The sequence below is a fragment of the Erpetoichthys calabaricus genome, chromosome 12, assembly GCF_900747795.2.
Source record: "Erpetoichthys calabaricus chromosome 12, fErpCal1.3, whole genome shotgun sequence".
NCBI classification, from domain to species: domain Eukaryota; kingdom Metazoa; phylum Chordata; class Cladistia; order Polypteriformes; family Polypteridae; genus Erpetoichthys; species Erpetoichthys calabaricus.
Genome location: NC_041405.2, coordinates 1,391,916 through 1,410,017, shown reverse-complemented (window position 1 = coordinate 1,410,017; position 18,102 = coordinate 1,391,916). Strand labels below are relative to the sequence as shown.

The following is an 18,102-nucleotide window of genomic DNA, read 5'->3' as shown; positions in this document are numbered from 1 at the left end:
GCTGGAGGCCCTTGCCCCAGCTCGTCGATTGCGCTGACCCCCTGATCTCTTCTGGCCACAGATTGAAGAGGAGATGCTGGCCCTGCAGAATGAGCGCTCGGGAGCGCATCCGTATCCTGCTGGAACGCCAGGCGCGTGAAATTTGAAGCCTTTGACTCGGAGAGCATGCGCCTGGGCTTCAGCAACATGGCACTCACTGGCATCCCAGCGGAGGCCTTCACCCAAGGCTACCAGGCGCCTCCCCAGGGCTGGCCTTCACGGCCCGTGCCCCGCAGCGGTTCACACTGGAGCCACGCAGTGCATCCACAGAACAGTGGTGCACCCCACTCCTGGAGGCAGGCCCCAGCCATGGGAACCAGCGAGCCACCATCACAGTGTCCACTCACACAGCAGCCCACAGCCCCCTCAGCACCCACAGCTCATCTTCGGTGGGAGGCGGTGGCCTCGGTGGGACCCGGCAGAGAAGGGAGTTCCAGCGGCGGGACTCCCTGGGGTCCTCAGCACAGCTTGCAGAGCTTGGCACTTCCGTCTCCGGCTCCAGGTGGGCAGTAACCTGGGTGGCATCGGAACACGTGGGACCAGTATGCTGGCTCTGCGCAACAGCCCCCAGCCCCTGCGCAGGACGGCATCTGGGGGAGCGGGGTAACCCCGGAGGAGCAAGGTATCAGCCGCAGCACATCGGTCACCTCGCAGATCCTCAACGGCTCCCATCTGTCCATACTCGTAAGACCTGCAGAGTTTTTTGTTTGTGCTGGCTGAACCTGAGGTGGGGGGGGCGGCGGGGGGTTTGGGGGTTCAGGGGTGCTGGCTGTGTTGGGCCCCGCCCTTCAGCCTGTAAAGGGGCTTGCTGACCAGCAGGAAGCGGAGACGTTGATGGGGCTGCCATGTTTGCCTCGGATTCCTTCACTCAGTAGCTATGGTGGTGGGCTCTCTTAGTAGCTCGTCCTGGGCAGTGAGGTCCTCGCTAGCGTCGTCTAGTCAGCTGACCTGCCCGGTTGGGGGGTCTCGCTAATCTTACTTTCAGTAAAGGTGCTCATTTTGTTAATCGGTCACTGGCTGCTTTTTGGCTTCTTGCTGCCAACGTTGCGCCCTGCTGTGCAGCAAGCATCCCTTTGGAGTCTGGAAGTGGGGTCCCCTCTCCCCCCACCCAGGGCGCTGTGGGGGTCTTATGTATATTTATGTCTGTAGAGTCTGTATATAAGGGGGAGGTGTTGTGTCGGGGGGTGGGGTGGGTGGGTGGGGGTGGGAGGGTTGGCACCATCACTACCACTGCAAACTACAGACGATGCCCCCGCACGGGCTTCACAGCGCCTGGAACTGAGCTGATTTTGGGAGAAGCCGAACCAGCCGTATCGGATGGATGGCCCCCCCCCGTCGTGTCGACACTAACTCCTCAACCACGAGCTGGACTTCATTTGGGGTACTTTTGGTTTTGGTTTTTTATATGGGGGAGGGGGGTGTCGTGTGTGCCACATTGGCTCCCTCTCTCTCTCTTCCCCAGCTGGTGCCCGCCGTGCCCAGCTGCGTCTCATTGTTTCTTTTACCTCAGTTATTCTGGTATTTTTTGGGGGGGGGTTGGTGCAGTTGCCATTTTTCTGTTTCTCGATGCCAATATGAGGAGGTTGCCCTCCGCTTCCTGCCACTGCTCGCCTTGAGACTTTCAAGATTGCAGACCCCCATTGCCGGGGAGGAGGTCTGCACCAGTATTTTCCCTCTGGCCTGGCGGGGGCTTTGGTGCCTGACTGACCCGGTCACTCGGAGCATTTGTGTAAATATTTTTATTTTTATATTTTATTTAAAGTTGCAGACTTTTCCACAGGAGGACGTTGGAGCCGAGGCTTGTGGACGACGCCAGTTCTTCTTCTCCTTTTCCGTTGTTCTCGCTTTTTCTACACTCGGGACTATTTATTAGCCGCCTCTGCTCTTCTCTTCTCTGCTCTTCTCTTCGCTCGCGTCCTCTTGATTTCCTGCTTTTTTATACGGTGGGAGAGACTTGTGTGGCGGGAAATGGAATGGACAGTTGACGGCGGGTCCGCGGCCGGCCCTTCCTTCTCGGAGGCTCCACTTCTCTTTGTGGGGGGGGGTTGGGGCTCATTGCTGTTTCTTGTTACAAACAAAACGTTTTGTTTTTTTTTTTGTTCCCTTTTTTGTTTTATTTTATTTTATTTTTTGCCTGTGCCGCTCCAGCAGTGCGGTGGTCCGGCGTTGAGCTCCTTATTTAACTGTCTACGAGCTAAAAGGAACACTTGAACCCTGACCCACAGCTGTGTTTCCTCTGCCTGCCACTATGGGGCACTGTGGCACCTCATGGCAGATGGGAACTTTTGGAGGGTGTGGAGGGTAGAAAATATATATAATATATACATATATATATCAAAGAGATCAAAAGCAGGATTTATCTTGTTTTTAAAAATAAAAATTAAAACAAGTCCCGGGTGTTTTTTTTTTTGGGGGGGGGGGGGGGCTCTTGAAAGTTGGTGTTTGGGTGGTGGGCTTGGAGGGTCCCGGGTGAAGGTCCTCTTAAAGTGTGCTTGGGGTCGTCCTTGTCACGTGTCCAGTGCTCCTCATTGTTGGAGGTGTCACGCGGTGTCGACGTCAGCTGACATGACTGGTAATTCGCTTGGCTTGTCCAATGGAGCCACGCCCCCTTTCGGTGGCGGCCAATGGTGTGCTGCCTGACGGGTAGGCGGGTCCAGCCGCAGTCCCCACCCCCTTTTTGTCTGTGAAACACGAGCCCCTCCTCACGTCTTTGTGGGGTCCCAGACACCTCGTTCTTATTCTGCACGCTGCTGCCCCCCGCATGATGTTGGGGACGAAGTTCAAATCACAAATCTCAGCGATTCGGAACGTCAGACTTCTACTGAGGGGGAGCTGCAGACATTTGGTCACATGACGATTGGAGTCGCAGGTGTTTGGGATTCCTCCGGTGGGTTTCACGGCTTTCTTTGTAAGACCCCCTTGGAGTGTGGAGTTGCTGTTGGTCAACCATGAGCGGGCTGACGGACCCTCAGGTGGGTGAGCCAGACAGTTGGTTCAGGTACCCCAGAGAGGAAATGACACGCTGGGACTGGTGGGCCAAGGAAGACCACCGCGGGAAGAATCCTCACTTCTGGTCAAGATAAAGCCCCAAACGCATGTGCGACAGATCACACGGAGTCTTTGGGGGGCCAAACATGTGCGGAGTCAGAGACCCCCTCGCGAAGGACCAACAGCACGGCCAGGTTATGGTTTGGGGGGGAAAAAAGGACATCAAAGAGCTCGGCAAGAAATGGGGGGGGTCTGTGTCACCGAGACGTCTGCACTTGAATCACTCGAACTGCGCACAGAGGAGCTGAGATTGAGTGTCCTGAGTGGGCCTGAGCTTCAGCTTCTGATCAGGAGGAGCTGGGAGTCCATCTCGCGAGGTTTACTGAGGGGGGGGGGGGGGGGGGGTGCAGTGACTACCGAAATACAAACAGACAGCGAGATGGCTGAAAACGTCTGCCTCTGCCCCCCAGTCCCCTTCAGGTGGATATAAAGACCCCCCAAGACAGACATTTCTTGAGCCTCGGGGTGTTGTGTCACAGACGGGGGATGTGCAGCGTTGTCCATAATGGCCTTCGGGGGTCCAGAGTGCGTAGTGAGCCTGTGACCAGACCACCGCACAGAATTGTACAAGATGTCGCTGCTCCTGTGGGGTCTGAGAGCAGTCGAACCTGTCACGGGTGTGGACCCCCAGGACCCCCCCTTGAATGTTGACCTCTCTGGTGTGGCAGTCCCTTTGGTTTTGCTGATGTTGCATTGCAGACGACTCTCTAAGTCCCCCCGACTGCTTTCCTCTGTCTTGTCCCCCTTTATCAGTGCGCCCCCAAGCCCCCCCCCCCCCGACACTTCCTGCCACTGCAAGCCTGTGGAGTGAAGACCACACCCCCCCCCCCCCCGGTGCTGCTCCAGTGTTCCTCACAAACCTGGTGGTCTGCCCGCCCTCATGTGACAGTCCATCATCAGGACCCCTGCAGATCTCTGAGGTGACCCCCTAACAGGCCCGGCCGGCACTGGAGAAGCCCACCGTGTGCTGCCAGCATGGACTGGGATTTGCGCTCGCCAGACTGGTGGGTGGCTGCTGTCACCGTCACGTTTCCCAAAGCCCACTGTGTGTGACAGCAGCAGAGAAGGCGCAGGGTGGCCCCCCCCCCCCCAGGTTGGATTTCAGGTTTGTGACAGGACTGTGGAAGGTGGGGGGAGCGGCTGTCCTGCTCCTGCCTGTCCCCTAGCAAGACCCCCACAATGATGAGGCCGGTGACACAAACAACGCTTACTGGAGGAACCCGAAGAAAACGCAGACGACGGTAAACGACGTCCATGACAGAGCCGCGCCGCGCCGTGCTGTCCTCCTCCTCTTGTCCCACTGAGGGTCCGGTTTGATGTCCTCAGTCCTGCCCCCTCTCCCTTCACATCTCCTTCTGCCTCTGCTTTGGTCTTCCTCGCTCCATTGCCCAGATCTTCGTCTCTCCTCACCCCCCCCTTCCTGGTGGTCTCCTTCCCCGTCCCCTCCAGCTTGGTCTCCTCCTGCTGTGCTGCCTTTACTGCCCACCGTCTCTCAGCTCTCCCCCTCGTCTTAAGTTCTTGATCCCCCCAATCCTCCCACCATCTTCTTCCAGTTGTTCCACCCACGGTGGTCTCGGTGTTGGCTGCCCCTCCATCTTGGGCTCCCACTCCATTGTCCCAGTGGTCTTCAGCACAGCTACAGCATCGCCCGCTCAGAGAGGTGAGGACAGATCTCCTCTATCCGCCATCTTGGCTGTTCCCTGGTGGTCCGCACACACTTGTCCTTCCACGTTGTTGTGACTTCAGAGCACCCGCAATCTGCCCGCCAGGTGACATCAAGCACCTCGTCTTTGTTGGCATCTTCTGTCCGTTTTGTGTTTTTTTTTTTTATAACAACAAATAAATCCCTTAAGTCGGTGCCCCCATCGTGGTGTTTCAGGTGGACCACCACACACATACAGGACCGGTGGCTGTCACTTCTAAACATCAAATGGCCCACGCCACGTGTTGGAATGCTGGCAAAAGTGTGTGCCCCCCAATCTTTAGACAAACTGCGATGACCAGAATGGGACCCGAGTGAGCAAACAAAGGAGTTTGTACTTTGAGTAACTACGGATCTGTCACCTGTGTGCCCCCGTGTCTTAGTGCCCGACTGGGGGGGGTCTTTAGCAGGATGAACCTGCGTCTCCACGTCCCCATCTTTAATTCCGAGCCAACGGTCACTTTGTGGGCGCCAGCTGCCTGTCTCTTTCACTTTGACGCGGCCTTCCCAACTCCACGGCCCAAATGATGAGCTTCAAGTCACAGACAGGTAGCAGACGTCAGCACCCAGCTGGCCCCCCCACGTCATTTACTGGCACACGCTCTCTGTTATAAGCCACAGGGTATGGCATTCATCGGCTTGTGACGGGCCATCTGTTGGAATGACAAATGCACTGCACTTTATTACTTACATTGATGTTGAGTACACCGAGGTTCATGTTGACAAGTTAGGGAGCAGAGCCGCTAAAAGGACAAGCGTCTGTCCATTGGGATGTCCCTTTCAGTTTCTATGTCTGTCATTCCAACAGGTGGCGCCTCACAAACATCTCTAGTATTACACCATATTGCATTTCTTCATTCCAACAGACGGTGCATCACAAAGGTTAGCGCTGCTTTGTGTAACGCGTGCAGTAATAACACGGACGGTGGACTTTGAATTTCAACATCTTTTGTTTTTATGTTCCGTTCGTCTGTTTTGAAGGAGTCTTCATGTTCTGCCACACACCTGGTGTTGAGTTCACTCTGAGTGACTGGGTGGGCGTCTCGTTTACTGCGGACCACCCGTCCACACACACACAGCTGCTTTCTTAATGATCCCCCTGTACTTGCACATCTGCTCAAGTTCTCCTTTGCCAGCCTCGGCCACCATCTGTCCGTCAGTAAGCCTGCGACTGTCGCTTTACTTGTAGGCTTCTGTCAAGCGGACCGGCCGGGTGGGCAACCTGTCGACACGTGGGCTTCACTTCACGTCCACCGCTGCTGGTATCAAGAACAACACCGCCGGGTCAAGACGTGCGTTGGGTTACTCGGCCCGAATCACGGGTGTCACTTTTCACGTGTTGCCCTTCGGTTCTCGAGGCTGCGACGGCCTGAACGTTTAATTTTGTGGGAGCGCAGACCACGGCAGCTGATGGGCTTCTGCACTGCGCAGGTCTACACGGCCCTTTAGAAATCGGGCTTCTGTGAATGAATCCGATTAGCGAAGCGGGACTGGGGACGCTTTTAACGTTCACTTTATTCTCGCTTAATAAACGCGACCATCGCCCGGCGCAGTTCCAGCCCGTTTAAATTCCTTCTGTGCACTTCGTCTGCAAAGCCTCGGGGTTTCGTCACGTCGAACGGCAGAAAAGGACGAGGGGCGCTCGAAGATCTGTGGCGGCAATCAGGCAAAAGCAATCGACACCAGAGGATGAGCCAATAGAGGAAAAAGGGTCAGCCCACTGGCCGTGATTGACAGGAGGCATTGGCTTGAAAAGAGCCAGTCGGGAAAGGCGCCTTGGGAAACGTCATCAGGAGTGCGCGCTTCACGTCGAGTGACTGCGCTCATTTTCAGTGCCCGGATGCCATTTTGGCACAGATGGTATTCCATAACTAATGGGACGAGACCCTCTCACTGCAAGTAGGGTCACAAAACATTGAAGCACGTGACCCAGTAAGATCGGAGTTCGGTCCACGCACCATCGTTGGTGTTGGGGGGGTCGGGGTTACCCGTAATCGTCAGGTGACCCCCCCACCGCAAACCCCATTGGGGTATATTGGCACATGCATGGATGACTGCACGACAGCCCATGGTGGACCACCACCCTCATCCGTCACGTGAAAATTAAAAAGCGCTTTGGGGGAAGCTCTTTGCCACCAAACGTACCAGTAGGACTGATGGCACACTTGACTAAGCCCCGAATCAAGTGCTAATGCTGGCCTTACTGTCTGATTGTTCATCGTTTTCATTTTTGTTAATTTTTAATTGCCGCAGCTTGATTACACTTGACCACCGTGGGCTCCTCCATGTCACGGCTCAGACTGTGCCATTCACAACAAGGAAAAACTGCCAGCCAGTCCAGTTCTACACAAGTCAGGGTTAAATTACCCCCCCCAAAGGGAATGTGAAAGGTCAATTAAGTATCGATGATTATTAAAAAGCGTCAAGCACGGCAGGCAACGGCCTGGGGGTCGAGTGGTAAATTAATTCTCACCCTCCCTGTACGAAACACCGCCGCATGAACACAGAAGAAGGGGACATCGCGTCTTACACACACACTGCGTGCGCCTCCGTGAAGTGAACGGATATGACGTAAGTGTGACGCTGGCACTCGGGCGACGGCCGAAACAAACTCCTAAAATGTCTAACGTGGAGTTACGACGGAGCTCGTGCAGCACTTCGTGACGCGATCGCTTCGGCAGATCGACTTGATCCGCTCATTCTCATTATGCAAACGCGGATGACGTTGCAATGGGCGGGCCAGCCACCCTAAGCCCGCCCCCTGCCAGTTGCACACGTGTGATGCGTCACTTTATTGTAAAGAAGTTCAAGTTGTTCTTGTCGGCGATCTCCCTCCATATCCCTCTCCCCCTTCACTTCCCAGTCCCGGCCTTCACATTCGACTTTCTTCTTCTTTTCGTCCCGTCAGGTTCATCAAGTCACAGAAATCCGCGGCCGTTGGGCATCCCGTAACAAGACAAGCCGAGCGACACGCAATACCCGCACACGAGCAGCAGAGGGCGACAGAGGCTTCAAGTCTCATCATAATTTATTGTTCCTATTCCAAGGATTACAAAAAGAAGCACAAACAAAAGGGGCAAATGTTACCAGGGCACACGCTTTTTTTTTTTTTTCCTTCACAGTATAGAAGGACCAGTTCAGATATCGGAGAGGTTTAAAGGGGTGTAGGCAGGGTGGCAGAAAAGGAAAAAAAAATGGTTTGTGTGGGAATCCGAGGTAGACTATGTAAAACATAATAAAAACCAGGTACACAAAATTAAAAAACAGAAAAACAAACCAACAGTATTTACACATAAATAAGTATTCCAGGTGCTGGCATGATCCTGAAGGAGGCACTAAAAGGCCCAACAAGGAGGACAACAAAAAAAAAAAGAAACCGAAACAAAAACGGCTCACCGCACCTCGTCCCATCGGCGGGCAGCAGACGCATGAGCTTCACAAAAAAAGGTCCCAGCAGCACCCCAGGGTCACCTAAAATGTCAGCGATTCAGTCCCTTGGCTGGAGGGTTTCAATCCGGAGGGGTTTGTCAGCCTCTTATTCTTCGTATTTTTTGAAAACCAAAGGATAAGAATAATTAAAAACCAAAAAAGTGAAGGCTGCGTGAAGACATCGGCGGCCGACTGTGGGTGAGAGCAGCAAGCACCTTGGTGCTTTTTGTAGTCTCTAAAAGCGAGGAGCAAACGCACTCGTGCACATCCACACTTGATCACCTTATCCAGTGTCTAGAAAATTCAAGTATCGACAAAAAGGTACAAAAAAACAAAACAAAAAACACCTTCAGCAAAAGGCTCCCTCCCTGCACTCCACAAAAAGAAAGAAAAACCTGGGGACAGAAACCCCCCACCACCGTGACTAACACGAGTCAACTACAGGGAAGAGGGCCTTCTGTGTGCAAGGAGGAGGAGGAGGAGGAAAATAAAAAAAGCGGATGCCTTACTCACATGTGCCAGGGAGAGAGACAGGCTGCACCAAGAGGTGCCAGGCGGTGATCGAGGATGGCGGGGCGGGGCAAGAACAACGGGGGGGTTTCAGCTACACTTCACTTGTACGGCAGCAGCAGTTTCCAATCTTCGAGCGCCAACCCCCTTAAAACTACCCACCCAGCCACCCAGCCAGCCAACTTGTGCAGGTCAGACGTCCAGAGCTGGACTCCCCGATGACGTCCCCCGGCCATCGCCCTGCGCCCTTCGCTATCATCTCTCTTCCTTCTTGGAGACTTTTGATGAATGCCACGCCGTCGACCTGAGTGAAGGAAAAAATAAATTAATAAAACAAATCAATAAATACACTCTGTATGTGTGCGTGTGGGGGGGTCCCTCCAAGCAATCCGATTGCAGCCCTCCATCTCTGCTACTGGGTAAAGACTGACCAATGTACAGTTCTTGATTGTGACAACAAATCAAATGAACTTACAGAGTGACTTAGGGGTCACAACCCGAGTCACCGTCAAGGACAGAATACAAAGGAGGTCTTTCACAGCAGGTAACGGGGGCTCATCTACCATTAGCGGTAGATGAAGGAGGCCGAGACTCCTAAGGGGATACGAGGGAAGGCGTAGGAGGAAACCTGGAGGCACTACGTCAGGCAAGAGATCAAACATTCGTAAACGTAGCGGGTCAATAAATAAAAACCAGGCGACCGGAGCAGCAATCTGACGAGTGGGCTACAACTGAACTCCACCTACCGCAGGACGATGAGTGATGAAGATGGAACATCTTTAATATTTTCTGATTATACGACACACACACACCCGCACTGAAGCAGGCGACAGTGTAATGTCTGCGTGGCGACACCTTGATCACATGACCATGGGCCACCAGAAGGGGCGGAGCCTACGAGGCGTGGCGTGTGGTTTGTGCCCTCTGTGCCACTGACCAGGACGGTAAACACAAGTTCCTGGTGGACGTATCAGCTACTCCAGCATACGCGTTGGAGAATTGGGTTTGACCGAGTTGTGACGTAATGGTGACCACGCGTCTGTGGTGGGCACAAGTGCATGTAAACATTCCCCCCCTACCTGTTGCTTTCATTCTGAGAAGCCCAGAACTCCTCCGTCCTCTCAGGTGTGTGTGGCTGACCTGTGGGGGGTGTCCGGTGACCCTCCTGGCCATCAAGGGCCTTTTAAATTGCAATAAAAACAGCACAGCAGCATTAGCTGGAGCCCAAATTCACACACCCCACCTGGCACTTCTGCAGAGGGGGGGGACATCTGGGGTTTGCGGCCACACTGAGGCAGCGGCTGGCACTGCCACTTGAGCTCGTGGGGCTTTAGTGCCATCTAGTGGTCCACACTACATATGACAGGCTAAACGTCCAGTCGCGTAGCCCAGACTTCGACCCCTCAGTGTCGACTCCACCGCCTTGACAGGGTTACATGATGGGCAAGTCTGCAGGTGGCACAGTGCGTGTGTGACAATACGGGCACATTCAGTGGGAGACATCGACCAGGAAGTTGTGTTGGAGGAAGTTCTGCTACTCGGGCAACATGTTGAGCGCAGATGGAGGTGCAGGCACAGCAGTGATTGTCAGGATGAGAAGGGCAGTGAAGAAGAAGTTCTGCCATTGTGACTTCTAAAGGAGTGGCACTGAAAGGAAACAAACTGAAAAAAGTGTGTGAGGAGGAGGAAGATTAAGAGAAAGGTGGCCGATGAAGGAGAAACAAGGATGGGAGGTGGAAAGAGATGTGACAAGGCAAAGACTTGGCGTGGAGGAGACCGCTCAGACAGAATGAGCGATTTTAGGGCATGTGGTGCAAAAGACAGGAGGCGATTGGCCAAAATGGTGGAGGGGGTAAGAGATAGTGTGGGATGATCAGAGGAGGAGAAGAAGAAGAGGTCTCACCCCAGAGATACATCAGTTGAGCCAGCAAACCTGGTGTTCAACCAAAGATGACAGGACAGCCAGAGGGGTCTACAAGATGAAGTGCGTGCTGGCTGCGGCAAGTCTGTAGGGATCTGGCAAACATCACGATGAGCAAAACGTTACTGAACATGAGAAGACAGCGGGCACCGCGTCGTTCTAGTCACTAAATCAGAATAGCGGACGGAGGCTTTTACCGTTTTTAAGGAAGTCCTTGCTAATCTCCCACTCCCAGCACCATGGCCTCTCATAGCTCACTTCAAGTGCAGTTGCAACTGCAAAATTCTTGGACCACAACTTGAGCTCTGGCCCCATACATGACGTATGTGAAGAAGATCTCACTTTATACCACCGACTGTCTAACTGGGAGGAGGAGCTGCAACACGTTCACAATCAAAGACAAAATGGGGGAACTGAACAGTCTGAATATGGAGGGAGGCTCATGAGCACACATGGACCCCCACACTGGCTCAGAGGTTTAGGGGGCACACACACACACACACACACACAATTAAATGAGTCTCAGAAATGGAGCCCAGCTGCGCTGGTAGGCTTTCTACTTTATTTAGACCTGGTGAGAGGTGTTGGCCTGTACTGGTTGGTGGAGCTCAACGATGGCGACTACAACGTTCTTGAATCAGAGTCTCACACACACCTCACTCACCACAATCCAGCGGCACACCTACAAGTGTTTCTAATGCAAACATCAGATTGCTGTCAACTTTGGAGAACTGAATGGAATAAAACGGCTAACTGAGGACGTGGAGGATGGGAAGAGGGATAAATTAAAGTCGCCTGCTTTCCTTTTTGCTGCCCATGATTTTCTGTAAAGGAGGCTTAGTGTCGCACATGCCATGTACTGGAGGGTTCACAGAGCGCACGGTGGAGCCGAACTGACAGACATGGAAGACGCCACAATTCAGAATTACCGACGAGGCTGCCTGAAAGGCGAGTTTGGGGAGCACCTTGAAGAACTCGACTCCTTTTACAAAGCCTGGGACTGTCACTCCGATTCTAGTTAATTAACCAAAAAACAAAAATCAACACCACGGCACGCGCTTGTCCTGCACGGCTCACCGTCGCTTTAGGAAAATTTAAAAAAGCAAACCCTGTTTTGCCGTTGTGTGAGTGTGAGAATGTGAGTGAGTGAGTGTGAGTGAGTGTGTGTGAGTGTGACTTGTTCCCGCTCACCTGATGAAGGTTTTAAATGCAGCACTCTGTGGGTTGATACACAGCGGTACCCTCTTCCCCTGCTGCTGCTCCGTTATGAAGCGATGAATGAGCTCTGTGGAGACAAAAAACAAGCAGCATTCACAAAAGGCCCAGGCTGAGCAAATGCCACCCCGGACCCCCCACTCCATTCAGGTTAGTCAGCATGGCGCGCTCACCACGTGCAGGTGCTGTGACAAGTGCAGATTTTACAGATTGTGGGCACCAACTCTGCATTTCATAAAGACACAGATCTGTTTACACATAACGTACTCTGAAGTGGATTAACATAAGTGGCATCACCATCACCTGTCCATTAATTACTTGAACTCTGGTCAGTGGACAACAGAGAAGTGGAAAATAAAAACTCAAGTCAGCAGCACTAATGGAGAAAATAAACTCCTGGTGGGGTCTGTGGTCAGTTTTAGGGAGACAAAGTGAAACACATCGACAGACCTGGAGACCCCAGCCAACTGGCTGGCTGCCCTCCCCCTCCCGGGCATTCTACATGTCACCAATCCATTGTATTAATGTCAACAATCCAGAGTGAAAAATACAAAGACAGGAACTGAAGGCAACTGCAATGGTGTCCAGTTCTGATCGCTATCATCACTCAAGGCAAGTGAACAGAGACCCTCCTCACTCACCTTTGACCTGCCACACAGACGACAGATTCCTCTCATACTGGTCATCAAACCTTCCGTTGGCATTGGGTTCAAACTCACGAGTGTAGACCCGGCCTGAAGCCACCGAGAAACAACAGCGACACATGCAGGTGTGGTAGCGCAGGCGTCCTTCATCGAGGTAGGGGTGAGACAGTGCATCGCGCCCTGAAATCCGCTTGGCCTAAAGAGGACAACACAACCAAGGGGTCAAAAAAAAAAAAAAAAAAAAAAAAAAAAGTGAGGACTTCACTGGAGGACATTCTGCTCCAGCCTACCTAATGGACACAATGCAACACACTTGTCAAAATCAAGATAAACCGAGGACACTCAGGAGTCGCTCAGATTTCTCAGTTTCTGCACTGAACCATGAGGACTCCAATCTCTCTACTAAATGTTGATTTCAGTAAAAAATCATTTCTTATGGAGCCTTTTTCATCTTCTAATAACTATTACATGAAGGAAATGGAGGAAAAAATGGGGGGGGGGGCATGTTTAACATAAGGGGCTGGCCTACTAGAACAGTTCTTTTTTTTTTAACATTTAAGGTCGGTTTCTATGGAAGGGGAGTACCTTTTTATAAGCTACTGCCACCAGGTTTCTAAACAAGTCTACAGCTTAATTCTCAAATTATTTCCATACGTCCCAATCATCTTCTATTGTTGCTGTCTCTCCTGCCTTAAAATGAAAACATCAGCCGCAGGAAAATGGAGATCATCAGCTTTTGAAATTCTAACTTATCATAATGACATTCGACAAGCACTGTGAGCTCTACAGTTAAGTTGGCGCAAGAGTTCAAATCTACATAATGGAGGAAAAATGAGCACAATGAAAAAACGTAAGCCTTGTAACTGTGGAAGTGAACACACATAGGAGTGAGCCATGGACCGATTGACCAGCTCAGCGATTCAGGAGAGCCATCGAGTCGAGTCACTGGTCTTCTGGATTGACAGCATTCGGCTGAGGTGGTCTGGGCATGACAAAAAGGATGTCCACACCCTGTGGCTGCCACTAGACCTGCTCTGGGCAGCAAACCCAAGACACGGTGGAGGTATTACATCTTTCGGCTGGCTTGGGAATTCTCCAGGAAGAACTGAAATCTGTAGTTGGAGACAATGAAGTCTGGGCGAACCCAACTGGCCTGCCATGACTGCGACTCTCACCGGGAACGGCAGTTTCATCATGATACGGTACCTCATGAGGCTGGAAAAGGGACCCTGGTAGCACAGAGAGATTTGTGAGGTGCGCGGTCACCCTTGAGGGGTCACCTCGGCACACCATGGTCTCCACTTTACGAGACAGATATACCAGGAAACTACAGTTAAGGATCCTGGGAAATGCAAGCAGAGGCCAGCTGCTAATCTGCGACCAAGATGATCGGACGGCTGTGCGCAATTCACTCTGTGACACAAGCGAGCAAAAGCACAAAATGATAGAAAATGGTGAGAAAATACAGGCTGTGACGTGTTGTGTCTCGGCATTAGCGACAGCTGCTATGCACGCATCTTCATCAAAAATCAGTCGGCTTCATTCACACGTACAAAATGAAAGATAGCAGATAAAAATAACCAGGCAGGTCTGGACTTCTCTGCAAAACTGCCGTAAGAACAAGCGCATCAAACCCCACAAAATGTTCTTTTCAAGTCGTCATTTTCAATATGCAATGTGACCCAGAACTCCTCAAGAGCTAATGCAAGAGTTCATGCGATACACACGGGCTTTATACAACGACTAAAAATCACACGCGACAGCAAGACGCAGACGCTTACCGGGTCAAAGACCAGCATTCTACACAGCAAGTGAACGGCCTCATGGGTGGCACCTTCAGAGAGCATGTAGAGGACCGACAGCGACGGCTGCATCAGGAGCAACAAAACGAGAGACACACAGAGAGAGGCGTCAAGTTTTCAAACTGGCAAATCTAGAAACATTCTACATGCAAGACAGACTCATATTTGGGCACGTGGCTGGCACAAGACAATTCTATCCCACCCATCCTTCACAAGGGATGGCTGTGCAACGTGATGTGCTTACTGGTTTGTGAGGTCCTCTGAGAACATGGGCTCTCGCTCCTTCACAAGCGGACATCATGGCAGACAGTGGGGGGGTCCCAAGAAGATCGGTGATAAGGTCCAGCTAGACGAGAGACGGTTACATTTGAGACTTGTGGTGTTGCACCTTTGAAAACACTGGGTGGGTGCCGATACTCACCTGTTGAATTGGGCTCTGCGCTTGAAACAGGATTCTTCTTCCAAGCAGCTCAGCAAAAATACAACCAACAGACCAGATGTCAATGGCACTGCTATAGTGGCGGCTACCCATGAGTATCTCTGGGGCACGATAGTACTGGGTAACTACTTCTTGGGTCATGTGCCTCGATTCATCCATTTCTTCCACACGGGCCAAGCCAAAATCACAAATCTGTAAGAGCAATCAGCAGATCAAGTAACCCACTTTCAGGCCTGGGCATCTCTGAAGACCACGGCCCTTGCATCGACCCGCTCACCTTCAGCACGCAGTTGCCTGTTCACAAGGAGGTTCCCTGGTTTGATGTCACGATGAAGAATTCCAGCAGAATGAAGGTACTTGAGACCTGTTAAGAAACGGAGGGGGTGGAACGTAAGGGGGATGCTGGAGCACAGGCGAGGGGGGGGGGGGGGGGGTTCACCGCTAGCTTGGATGGACTCACTTACCCCTCAGGATCTGATAGAGAAACACCTTGATGTGGTCAGTGCTCAGGGGCTGGGGGGAGACCAATCACCTTGTGCAGATCACTTTGCATCAACTCAGTGATCACATATCTAGACATCAAGTCAAGGAAAGCTGCTCACCACCGCCAACATATTTACCCAATCCTAGCAAGGCGAGACCACCAGTCTACCTCCCCAGAGACTCGGTCATAACAGTTTGGGACTGTCTTGTGATGTAGGGTGGCCGCTCGATGTCATGAGAGTTGATACATCACAATACCAGGTTTTCACACATAAAATGACCGAGAGCCCATGTGACTAAGACGGTGGTAACACTGCCAACCACAAGTTTATCTCAAAACTATGGCGGCTGGTAAATTTGCTTTTTCTGCACGTAGGCAGCTTTCAAATTGTACAAAAGGCCATGTGGACGCATACGGGGCTGGAAACATCATAAAAGTTCATCAGACTACCTACAGGTAAGCAACACAACAACAACAAGATCCTCTGCATCTGCTATACTGGAATACAGCTTTCCGCCATGAAGAGCAAGTGACCGAGCGAGGAATGAGACCTTCTAACAAGCAGGATCCAATCAGGGAAGAGCCACGTGAGAAGCACAGACCAATGAGAGCGAGAGTAGGTAGACTCTGCGTTTTTAGAAATATTCAGCTCCAGACAGCACTCTCAAAAGCTTCCATTTTCAGGGCAGTGGGGACAAACGTCTGTACTTTACTTGGTGTCCTTGTTACTTTTTCTTTTTTAAAAACAATGTGGACGCAAGGAAAGAAGAAAAATGCAAACAGAAGAGGGGCTCCTCTGCCTGACCCCTGGCATTTTGCATTACCACAGTAAAGATGGGGTGGGACTGCTGCTGAACTCCTCATACCTGGAATCCATGTGTTCACCCGCCAACGGCGTCAGGCAGCACGATAACAGGCTGTCAAAATGCAGCAAGCTCACCAGACGTTTGAAAGTTCAAAGTGTTTCCAAAACGCCCCGAGGCAGCTGTATAAACCATCAAACCCTGCGACTCCTAGTCATAAAACCTGCCACCCTCAAGGCGACAAAGCCCAGCAACTGCAGTCGTTAAGTTGGACATTTCCCAGCCTGCCCCCACGACACGAGGTCGTGTAACACGCCGCTGCCATTACTAAGTGAACAGGCAAGGATACATCTCTTCAAAGCAGTCAATCTGAGGGGGCTGGAGGATATCCAGCGCGGACAAGACCTGCAGGAACAGAGCACAGCAGAGGATTAACGCAGGCCATCGCACAACAGTGACACCTGCTGGATTAGGGAGACCACTAACATTGTCATGTTTGAAGAAGCAGAGCATTTTTAGCTCACGGAACACCCTCTTGCAGGAGACCAGGTTCTGAAAGACGTTGGGCATCTTCTTCAGGGCAACTCGCTTTCCATCTCGAGGATCTGTGACTGACCTGACAGAGAGAAGAGACAACGTGGGATTAACTTGGACAAAGTGCAGCGCTGAGACATCTTCAGACCCAGTCCTTCACAGATGAAGGGGATACCTCGAGCCCCTCGGCCAGATAGACAGACCGTCCATCCAGTTTGACATATAAACTACTAAAGAAAGAAAGTGGACCAAACTGCTCTGGAACAATAAAACTGACCACAGACACAAGAGATGTTACAACAGCAGGATTCAAACAGTAACAAACAACCAAGACAGACCCCATTAAGACGGACTTTGTGATTAGAGATTAAGACAAGATAAAACGAGAACTTTAAACAGCGGCTTTGCTCGTGCAGTGCGCTCAATGACAGTCCCAACAATTAAAGAGTTTTACTTCGTATTCACCATCGCGGTCCTCCACGTGTAGACGCCAGCCGCAAACAAATGTATGGTGGACACTTGCTCTTTTAGTCTACACCTCATGCTCGGTGTTGGCGCATGGCTACATCATCTACAATTTTCAGTTGTTAAGTGTGGGTAGACATTGTTTTTAAAATGAAGACCAACGGTCTGCACTACACACCAGGCACTTTGCATCTCTGCTGCTCACATTTGTGGATTTCACTTTCACCAAACAACAAATATTTAATTCTCGCCGATACGCCTCTTCATTATGAGGAAACACTACTCTTCCCTGATGGCAACACGAATTAGACGATCTACACGCCTCCGACTTAAACTTTAAATCCGAACATCTAAAAACTTCCGTCAGATCACCTCTGTCCATATATTCCATCTCTTTTTGCTGTTCCGTTATTTCACAGAGTAATAATTTCCGTTTGTTTTTGCCAATGCGATCTTTACTATCATTTTTTGGAGACTTTTGAATTTCAGTCCTTTCATTATCTCTAACCTGCTCTGCCGGTGTACCACACCAACGTTTTTGAATTCTTTACGACGTTCTACTTTGTCTTCTACTCTGTCTTATTTCCAGCCCTCTTGTCTCACAGGACGTTAAAGTGTCTCTCTGAAAAAAGTTGTGTCTCATCCCAGGACTTTTTTTTATATAATAGTGAGATATCGTAGTGTATCGTAGCAGCCTTAGCTTTCATCTGTATGACTAGGATTTCTGAGGTTATTCGTGTCCAGAATTCTTTGTTAGTTGTGGTAATTACAACACAAAGACACACGATATCCTATATGGTGTTCCTCAAGGCTCTATCCTGGGTCCGCTGCTCTTCTCAATCTCCATGCTTCTGTTAGGTCAGATTATCTCAGGGCACAACGTGAGCTACCACAGCTATGCTGATGACACACAGCTGTATTTATCAATAGCACATGATGACCCCGATTCCCTTGATTCACTAACACAATGTCTGACTTGTGTTTCTGAATGGATGAATAGTAACTTTCTCAAGCTAAATAAAGAGAAAACAAATCTTAGTGATTGGTAAAAATGGATATAATGAGGT

At 51.2% G+C, this 18,102-nt stretch overlaps 2 protein-coding genes across 2 annotated transcripts in view; one reads left to right on the top strand and one right to left on the bottom strand.

The window, feature by feature from the left end:
• The window catches only part of LOC114661648 (serine/threonine-protein kinase TAO2-like), a 37,342-nt gene extending 36,591 nt beyond the window's left edge, over positions 1-751 (top strand). Inside the window, 3 exon segments of the mRNA XM_051935341.1 lie at positions 62-97; positions 99-143; positions 145-751. Of these exon segments, the coding sequence (XP_051791301.1) occupies positions 62-97; positions 99-143; positions 145-552 (489 nt within the window). The 3' untranslated portion in view covers positions 553-751.
• A 7,682-nt stretch (positions 752-8,433) lies between these two features.
• The window catches only part of nlk1 (nemo-like kinase, type 1), an 18,891-nt gene continuing 9,222 nt past the window's right edge, over positions 8,434-18,102 (bottom strand). Inside the window, 12 exon segments of the mRNA XM_028814800.2 lie at positions 8,434-9,032; positions 11,841-11,934; positions 12,506-12,704; positions 14,290-14,376; positions 14,555-14,656; positions 14,732-14,941; positions 15,027-15,044; positions 15,046-15,113; positions 15,214-15,274; positions 15,276-15,321; positions 16,386-16,441; positions 16,523-16,652. Of these exon segments, the coding sequence (XP_028670633.2) occupies positions 8,984-9,032; positions 11,841-11,934; positions 12,506-12,704; positions 14,290-14,376; positions 14,555-14,656; positions 14,732-14,941; positions 15,027-15,044; positions 15,046-15,113; positions 15,214-15,274; positions 15,276-15,321; positions 16,386-16,441; positions 16,523-16,652 (1,120 nt within the window). The 3' untranslated portion in view covers positions 8,434-8,983.